This window comes from Amborella trichopoda, chromosome 4 (assembly GCF_054954075.1).
Source record: "Amborella trichopoda isolate Santa Cruz 75 chromosome 4, AtrichopodaSantaCruz75HAP2 v2.0, whole genome shotgun sequence".
NCBI lineage: Eukaryota > Viridiplantae > Streptophyta > Magnoliopsida > Amborellales > Amborellaceae > Amborella > Amborella trichopoda.
In genome coordinates, this window is record NC_142339.1 from 19,483,736 (window position 1) to 19,493,567 (window position 9,832).

The following is a 9,832-nucleotide window of genomic DNA, read 5'->3' on the forward strand; positions in this document are numbered from 1 at the left end:
TTTAGAAAAATAAATTTATTAATATTTGTCAAAAGAAAAAAAAAAAAGATTGGTACAGTTAACTTGATATATAAGGTGCTATATTTAGGACATGAAATTTTATATTCATATCGAATAATCAATGGTTTTTTCCAATTCCATAACAATCTTTTAAACTAAAATTTTTAGGTGAATCTTATATCTATAGTATAAAGCTGCAACCCTGTGTAAACCTTTCCTTCTTGTTATTGGAATTCCAAAGAGAAAAGGAAAGAGAATTCCGGATTTATGGGTCTTCCATCCTGCGGTTCACGCGTTATGTACCCAAAGTTGAATTTCAAACAATCTGAACAACTGAAAAGCAAAAGGATTTCCTAACTTTGATGAACCATTACCTCTTTTCTCTTTATATATCCCTCTCTCTCCATTCTAAATCAAATACTTAAGAATACCATAATCCTGAAAATCCGTGGTTATTGTTGAGGTCAGCCATGGCGCGTGTAGGGTCTCTTGTAATGGCGTCCATGGTTATTTGTGCGTTCATGCTAGATTCGTCGGCGTCTAAGATTCCGGAAAGTGGAATTCGGGTTGATCTGGTGCATGTGGACGCAGGTCTAAACTTCACGGCCCTACAACGTTTGCAGCGAGCAGTCACGAGAGGCAAGCTTAGGCTCGAGAAGCTACAGTCGAAGACGACTGCCGCGTTAGATGGCTCGGGCGAGGTTGATATTGAGGCACCAGTGCATGTCGGAAACGGCGAGTTCCTCATGAAACTAGCCATTGGGACACCGCCTGTGTCCTACTCTGCGATTGTTGACACTGGGAGCGACCTTGTGTGGACACAATGCCTTCCCTGTGATAAATGCTTCAAGCAACCGACCCCAATTTTCGACCCTGCGAAATCATCAACATTTGGCAAGCTCTCCTGCAAGAGCGACCTCTGCCAGGCGCTTCCATCCTCGACCTGCGATCCCGACTGCGAGTATGTCTACACATACGGTGACTATTCTTCCACACAGGGCACATTGGCAACGGAGTTGTTCACCTTCGGGGGAGTGTCAGTTTCGGAGGTCGGGTTCGGGTGCGGCAATTACAACCAGGGCAGAGGTTTCTCACAAGGAGCTGGTCTTGTTGGTCTAGGCCGCGGCCCGCTCTCCCTAATTACACAATTAGGGGGCTCAGTCGCAAACAAGTTCTCGTATTGCCTCAAGTCCATCGATGATTCAGATTCAGCTACTAGCCCTCTCTTGCTCGGTGCTGAAGCCAAAACAACAGGAGAGGTCATCACTACACCGCTTGTTCGGAACCCGGAACAGTTTTCATTCTATTACATAACATTGGAGGGGATCAGCGTAGGAGGTTATCTTTTGCCGATCAAGAACACCACATTCGAAATGAAGGCGGACGGGAATGGTGGCATGATCGTGGACTCGGGGACAACAATTACATATTTGGAGGTAGCAGGATACAGAGAGGTAAGGAAAGCGTTCCTGTCAAAGATGAAGACGCCAGAGACAGACGGCTCAGCAACCGGGCTCGACCTGTGCTTCTCCCTTCCATCGTCTGCAACAGAGGTGGAGGTACCCACGCTTACACTGCACTTTGGCGGAGGGGGAAGCCTGGAGCTGCCAGCAGAGAACTACTTCATCGCAGACGAGAGCACCGGGCTTTTGTGTCTCGCAATGATGCCGGCGTCTGGGATGTCGATATTAGGCAACGTGCAGCAGCAGAATTTCTTGGTGCAGTACGACCTTGGTAAGGAGCTCCTGTCCTTCACATCTGCTCAGTGCGACAAGCTTTGAGAGAGGAAGAAGACCTCTCTCTCTCACACACCTCAGTGTCTGGTTGTCTTGTTGAAAGAAACCTAGGGTAAGTTCATAGAATTCTTAGGGAGATGGCTATGGCGTCGATCCCCATCGTGACTTGACTGGTTTTATGCTGTATACTTCACAATTAAATGAATTTCTTCATATTAATTAAAAGTGGGTTATTTTGATTTTCTTCACTCTAGAAGGCTTCAAAACCGTCCATCTATTCATTAGACGGTGTTAGGCTGCGGCACACCTGGTAAAATTAGGCTCTTCCACCTTATTATTCTACACAAACTTCATGGGATTGTAGCGCGTTTGATTCACATTATTTTGGAATTCCTTTTTCAGGGCATGCATGGCACGCCAATTGACTTTTTTTTTTTGGAATTAAGTTTGGGTGCGGTTTGTATAGAGCCTAGGCTCTAAACAATCAAATTAGAGCCTACCTTCAAATAGTGTCTAGAAATGTAGTTTCAATAGTGAATGTATTTGTGATAGCTTTAAAATATATTTTCATTTTTATTTATAAAATTTAAAGCTTCAAAAATAGTGTAGTTCGATAGATCTATTAACTTGAAAATCTTGAAAATTGATGGTTCAAAATGCATTACAAAATGGACTATTTCCAAAACGTAAAATCCATTTTTTTCTCATATCCATGCATCTTGAGATGATCAATTTTATTATATTTGGGCATCAAAACAACTTCTTCTAATGAAATTGTTAAGCTCAAATTTGATTGTTTAGAGTCTTTGCTCTATATAAACTTCTCCTATTAAGTTTTTATATCTGTATTTTAGTATCTTTGTATTTATTATTTTAATTTTTTCTCCAATCTAATGTTTTCAAGATTATAAAAGATATAAAATTAAACTAATCCAATATGTCTACCGAATGACTTCCAATTCTTCCTCTTGCAAATAGAACAAACCAATGGTGTTAGCCAGAGGAAAAGTACAGCCTTGTCACCCAGTAAAATAAATCAACGAGAAGAGTGAATTAGCAGAAGGGAGAGTATAACACCTCTGATTTTGGTCGCATGTAGCAAAAGGAAAACTGTTTGGCTATACGGGGAACTGGAGCAGGAACGGATCCACGACCGAGAACGGGATTTTCGGATGGATGTGGTCTAAAAGTTCTGCTACTGCAAGATTGATATCCGTACAACATATCTAGCGTGGAGTTGGATCCCATATATAAAGTATCTCGTCCCAATGGTCATGGGATCTGGATCCCAAATACCTAGAGGCCATGATCCCTATAAAGTAGGGTCCGCGATCCGTAAATGTAAAAGGCCACAATCCCAATACTCATGGAAACTAGATCCCGTTGAGCGATGGATGGGGTTCCCTATTCCCATTGAGTTAAAATTCTTTAGTAATTATCTTAATTCTACATATGATTTATACATTTTATAACTCCAGTTTATTATTCCATCGTCGATAATATATATGTAGAAATCTAAATATTCTAAGTCTAGATTTGGGATTACCACATGATATGGATGGACATCCAAAAAATATAGAGATCGAGATCTCTGAATCGGGGGATCAAAGTCCCAATATGTAAGGGATCAAAATCCACAAAATAGAGTTATCAAGTTCCCTTATCAGGGGGATCGAGATTCCAAGAAAAAGGATCACACTCCCTCAATGAAGACCAAAAAAAGGAGCTACAGTCGAGATCCCTGCTTTGGAGTCGGAACCATGATCTTTTGACGTGCTCCTAGTAACTCAGGTTTAGCTATCTAACGAGACCGGCCCATCTTTATATTTTAAATTTCAATCAAGGTTCGATATTTTTCGCTATCATACTGCTCAAGGGATCAGTCGATCCCATATTTACGACATAAAATTGCCTTAGAAATAATGAAAAAAAAAAAAAAAAAAAAAAAAAAAAAAAAAAAAGAAAAGGCACGATATCATATCAGGGGGAAAACTGGAATAGAACAAAATTTACGACTTCAATGTAAACCTCACAAAAATATGGACGAAACCTAATCTGCCATATATAAATTTTCATTTTCTTTTTCTTGTTTTATATGTTTAATTTCAAATAACAAAAAGTTTAATCCGAATACAAAATTTCACCGCTGCCACCATGCTTTCACGATCATTAAAAGGGCATGTATACATGAAAAATATTTTAACTATAATAAATACTTTTAATTAAGATTGGCAAATCTCAATTCACGCCATTGTTCTCACGATATAAAAAACTGCCCCCTTTGTATCGTGTTTGTCAAGATTGTCATCCAAGTTTTTTTAAACTTTTTTTTTTTAATAAAATTTTTAAATTTTATTGATAAGGGATCTTACAACCATGTGAATTTTGATAGCTTTGGTATGTCACAAAGTTTCGAAAAAATTTCTTTTCCTATGGTCAAGATTAATTGTGACCACCTTATACCAAAAGTAAATCGTCTCATTCTATACTTTTCCTATTAATAATTATAACTTGGTGCTAGATATCACAAATTAACATAAAATCCGTTCAGCCATCAAACATCATCGGCTCCCATTTCCAACACCCTGCTTAGCTACTTCAATTGTATCTCCATTTACCTCCTGATAAACATGCGCAAAGGAAACATCAAGCCTCTAACAAATATCTTCAATCTGAGGTCAAGTATTCTCAAAGCTCAAAGAATCTTCCAAACTGCTCTACACCAATGAATCATGTTCTAAGAGTCACCTTCTACTTATATCATGTTTCCAAAATCTCATGAACTACAATGTTTAGCCCTATCAATAAACCTTGTAACTCAACCTCACTAGTTGTTACCAACCCACATGGGCCAGAAAATCACACTGAAACAAGGTAATTCTGATCACCGACCAAATCTCCCACACCTATAGCTCGCAAATTATCTAAAGGATTATCATCAAAATTCTATTTAATAACCCATTAAGGAATGGAGCTCTCCAATTCCCCACTATCTTCCTCTTACACTCCCCCATGTTAACTTGTTTTCTAAGGTTAAATTACAAATCATGTCTTGATATATTCCAAAATTCTCCTCTAACCAACTGCCAATTTTTTATTGTAACTAAGATCTTATTTTTCACTCTTTCCACATCCATAACCAAACTCTAGAACACCATTACGGCTGGAAATACTTTCCAAATAACATTCCCAACCTTAGGAAGCTTGACCCTAAAATACCCATCAGAAGGTCCACCGCCTATGACCTAAAACACCACCATATGCTCCCTCTTCTGACTAAAAACTATACAATCCTTTCCCAGAGTCTATGACTCCATATATCATATAAAAGATGATGGAAAGGAATGTTATGGGTATTTCTCTCTCTCTCTCTCACTATCTCTCTCTACATATAGGTAGTTATCTCTCTCTCTCTCCACATATGGCTAGTTATCTCTCTTTTGTAGAAAGGGACTGGGTAGCCTTCCCGCGTACCTCTGGAACACAACCTGCAAGTGACTTGCCGGTGGCTAGGTGCATGCTGTGTGGGGCAACAGAAGTGCTACCGATGCAGGGAACCTTGGTGAAGTTTCCACCAGAGCGGGGAAGTGGGGAGTGAGGGACTTTTAAGTCCCGCCTTACACCGGTCCAGGTTAAGACCTGGGAGCTAGACAACGGGTCTTTGCTCAAGAGGATGGTTGGGCACGAAGTCAAAGGAACTTGTTCCCTAGAGACACTCTCGAATGCGGGGATAAGAAAATCCCCGATCCATATAAATGAGTTACAACACCCGTAATCCATAAGTAAAATGTGAAAAGATAATGAAAGGAGATAATAAAAGAAGAAACTAGCCAAACAATAATGATCCGACTAAGGGCTAGTAAGTCCCTAATGGAGTCACCAAGGTGGTTAGGTGCCTCGATCTCACCCTCCGGATCCCTTGAGCATCGGGCGGCACGCATCTCAGGTTTCGATGGAAGACGGGGGACGTTTTTTAGATCACTCTCTTGAGAACCTCATTCAAGAACAAGGGCAGGTGTTACCAACCGGTAAGAGGAATTTAAGGTGGGTTTGAGACTTACTCAGGCTGGCTCGCGTGGGCACCCTCTTAGATCACGAAGAAAGTAGCCCCCAATAATAAAACTGGTTCAAAATCGCCTCCCTTGGCTTGTATTCTTCTGTTTTCTACATTCACACACATATGGAATACAACAGGTGGGTCTGACCTCACCCTTTTCCACTTTGATAAACGTACACAAGCATGCCTATTCAAAAAGAAGAAGAGAAAAATAAGAGAAGAAAGACGGGAGAGAGAAGAATTCGAAAGAGAGGGAGGATCAGGGCAGCGACTAAGCTGGTGAATAATTAGCCTGACGTGGTAGCAAAACGGGATCAGTAACTAAGATCGGCTCATAGGATTACTACTACACGTCAATACCAATACCGACTAGCTAGGCATGATGGTTAGTCTGTAGTGGCAATAAAGCGGGCCATGTAATCCTGGCGCAACAACATTACAGCTAGACGATAGGACTACCATAAGAGGCCAACCTCAATCCCTCTTATTCGAATGAAAGAATAACAGAATGATAATTATGAGAAAAGAATAAGAAATGAAATAAGAGAAGAAGGGAACAGAAGGAATGAGGGAGAAGAAAGGAAGAGAAGAGTATGAAAGGCGAGAGAATAAAAGAGAAAGAGAGACAAGGAAGACACAGTCGACGTTACATATTACCGACTATGTTAGAAGGAAGAGAGAGAAAAATGCAATTGACGCTAAGCTTCATTGACTGTGTTATACAGAGGAGAAGAGAGAGAAGACAAAGTCGGTGCTAAGCCTCACCGACTATGCTAGAAGAAAAGAGAGAAAACACAGTCAGTGTTAGCCTTCACCAACTGTGTCAGAAGAAAAGAGAGAAGATGCAGTCAGCTCTAGGACTCACCAACTATGTCAGAAGAGAAGAAAGGGAGAGATCCAGCCGCCGCTAGGTTTACGCTGGGTGTGATGGAAGAAAAGGAAGAGAGGAAAATCAAACCGGCACAAGGCTTTGTCGACTGTTACAGAAGAGAGAGAGAAAAAAATCGAGCCAGGGCTAAGCTTCACCGACTATGACAGAAAAGGAGAGAGAGAAATCCAGCCAGTGCTGGGTTTCACCGACTGCAACAGAAGAGAAGGAGAGAGAGAAATCAAGCTGGTGCTAGGCTTCGCCGACAACAATAGAAGAAAAGGAGAAAGAGAAATCCAACGGGCATTATGCTTCACCGACCGCAATAGAAGTGAAGGAGAGAGAGAAATCCAGCCGGTATTATATTTTGCCGACTGCAACAGAAGAGAAGGCGAAAGAGAAATCCAGCCGGCGCTAATCTTCGTCGATTGCAATAGAAGAGAAGGAGAGAGAAAAATTCAGCTGACGTTAGGCTTCGCCGACTACAATTAAAGAGAAGGAGAGAGAAAAATCCAGTCGGCACTACGCTTAACCGACTGCATTAGACGAAGAATGGAGGGAGACAGAGATGAGAAGAAGAGAGAGAAAGAGATAGAGACGAGAAGAAGATAGAGAAAGTGGTAGAGATGAGAAAGAGAGGAGATAAAGAGATAGAGATAAGAAAGAGGGGAGGAGAGAGAAAGAGATAGAGATGAGAAGAAGAGAGATAGAGATAGTGACGAGAAAGAGGGGACGAGAGACAAAGAGGGGAGGAGAGACAAAGAGGGGATTTAAGAAAGATGAGAGGAGAGAGAAAGAGGGGAGGAGAGAGAGTTACCTGCCCAAAGGGTACCAATCCTTTTCTTTTCTCTCTTCACTCTCTCTCTCCAAGATGTATGCACAAGCTTAAGGAAAATTCAAAATTTTATTGATTGATCCAAGAGGAATGAATTCATCCTTTGTATAATGAGGCATTACCTGTTTATATAAAATTGGGCTAAAACGTGGGTGTACGCCCAAAACTACCTTGAATTGAATATAATTACAATTTTATTAAATTTAAAGAAATTCTAAAACTGGGTGTCAAATGACTATTTTGCCCTTGTTTAACAATGTGTAGAATTTCAGAACAGTCCCTGCTGCTGCTTGAGACCTTGGGTGATCTTCCGTGGCTAATCTGGGGTCGTTCTGATGCCCGTTTGATCAAAATATTATTGTTTTCTTGTAGGGCTTGGCAAGGCGATCATTTTGATACCAACTTAGAGCCATGAATCATGTTTTTGAGCCATGATCATGAGACTTGAATTTTGGACGAATCTTGAAAATTTCAGATGGATTGTGTGCATAAACCTTGATGTTTCTTTGTGACTTCTTCATTGAATCAGATTGAGCATGCTGTCACGATCATGTTGCAACAAATGTAGCTTGATTTCGTGTCTAGATGAAGATTTTTTCTTCTTGAGTTTTTGACCAGAATCTTGAAATTCGGTGGATAGAATTTACTGCAGCGTTGATGCCTTCGTGTGTGAAATCCAACCGTTCATCGTATGCGAGGTTTGGATCAGAGATAACCTCGAACCTCACGCACATAATGCAATTGGTTTCGTGCCAATCGGGTATGCAAGTGTCGTGATCTGACTGCTCGAATAAGGCGTGCTGTTGTTGAATTTTTCGCAACTTCCTTCACGGTTCAGCGAGTTCCATTTATTTTTTCTCTCTACTAGGGCGTCGCCATGGGCGTACCACATTTCGAATTGCTCATCTTAATGAGATGAACACACTCACCAAATTGGGAGCGATCCGACATGGAACGAGTGAGTTATAGGCCTCGAAAGTGACTGCCCGTGACTATAAAAACAACCACCTTTTATAGTGTTTTGATGCAATGAGGCCACACAGGAATAGTGTGCGGTCTACCCCTTTTCGGCATTTCACCTATAACTTTGTGTTGGAGTGCGCGATTAAGCTGAAACTTGACCCATAGCAGTTTTTAGCCATGCTGGATATAATGGCAGTGGTCCCATAGCTGTTTGACACACCAAAAGTATGTCTCTAGTTATAGGGTCCATTTCAGGGTGCTTGAGATCGATTTCACTGAAACTGTTTCTTTGTTTTCACTGCCTTGGACATATCTGAATGCGATTGAACTTGGCAGATGGTCGTTTGACATACTGTTGAAGATCTTGACCAATTCTGGGGCCATTCTGAGACTCTCAAGATTTTCCACTATTTTGTAGGCTTTTATTGACCTGCTTTCTATCAGGGACCATGGTGTTGAAAAATACGTTCAAACAATGAGATCAAAAAAGTTCTTGGGGTTCATCATTAGATATCGAGGGTTGAAAATTAAGCCAGTCAACATCAAGGCAATCCAAGAAATGCCACCACCAACTACACTACGGGAGCTACGATCTCTTCAAGGGCAGCTAGCATACATTCGCATTTTCATCTCCAATCTCTCAGGTCGCTGTAAGCCTTTTACGTGCCTATGGAAGAAAGATGCCCCATTCGTCTAGAATGAAGCATGTCTGGTAGTGCTTGATGACATCAAGCAGTATTTGCTCAACCCTATATTGCTCTCTACACCGGTGTTGGGAAGACCTCTCGTCATGTACTTGACTGCTCTCGACGAGTCCCTTGGGGAACTATTGTCATAAAACAATGACGAAGGGAAAGAAACCACACTATACTATCTCAACCGCAGGATGCAAGGGGCCAGGAAGAATTATCCCCCTATAGAGAAGATGTGCCTAGCCTTAATCTTTGCAGTACAAAAGCTCTGTCACTACTTACTCGGTCAGGATGTGAAGTCCATATTGAAAGCAGACCCTGTGAACTTTCTCATGACACACCCATGCTTGTCGGGACGCCTTGCTTAGTGGGCATTATTGCAGATGGAATTTGACATCAGATATGTTCCACGAGAGGCCGTCAAGGGTCAAGCCCTGGCAGATTTTCTCGCAGCACATCTTGTGCCAGTAGAATCTCCTTTATCAAGTGACTTCCTCGATAAAGAGGTATTCTGTACAAAACTTGCGTACACATGGAAAATGTACTTCAATGGTGCTTTCCAATCTGATCGTGGAGGTGCTGGAATGGTGTTCATGACTCCAAAAGGAGGGATACTTCCTCTATCCCTCTCTCTCACTGAAGCTGGTTCCTATAACGAGGTAGAATATCGGACCCTTTATA

The 9,832-nt window shown here is 41.3% G+C and overlaps 1 protein-coding gene across 1 annotated transcript; it reads left to right on the forward strand.

Moving 5' to 3' along the window:
- Window positions 1–226: 226 nt before the first annotated feature.
- Window positions 227–1,961, forward strand: LOC18423372 (Eukaryotic aspartyl protease family protein). Its single transcript, XM_006827974.4, has one exon. The coding sequence runs from the start codon at window positions 471–473 to the stop codon at window positions 1,779–1,781; it is 1,311 nt and encodes a 436-aa protein (XP_006828037.1). The 5' UTR covers window positions 227–470; the 3' UTR covers window positions 1,782–1,961.
- The last annotated feature ends 7,871 nt before the right edge of the window (window positions 1,962–9,832 follow it).

What these genes read in the sequence shown, in the direction of transcription:
- LOC18423372 (XM_006827974.4), top strand. Translation starts at nt 471, where the DNA reads ATGGCGCGTGTAGGGTCTCTTGTAATGGCGTCCATGGTTATTTGTGCG.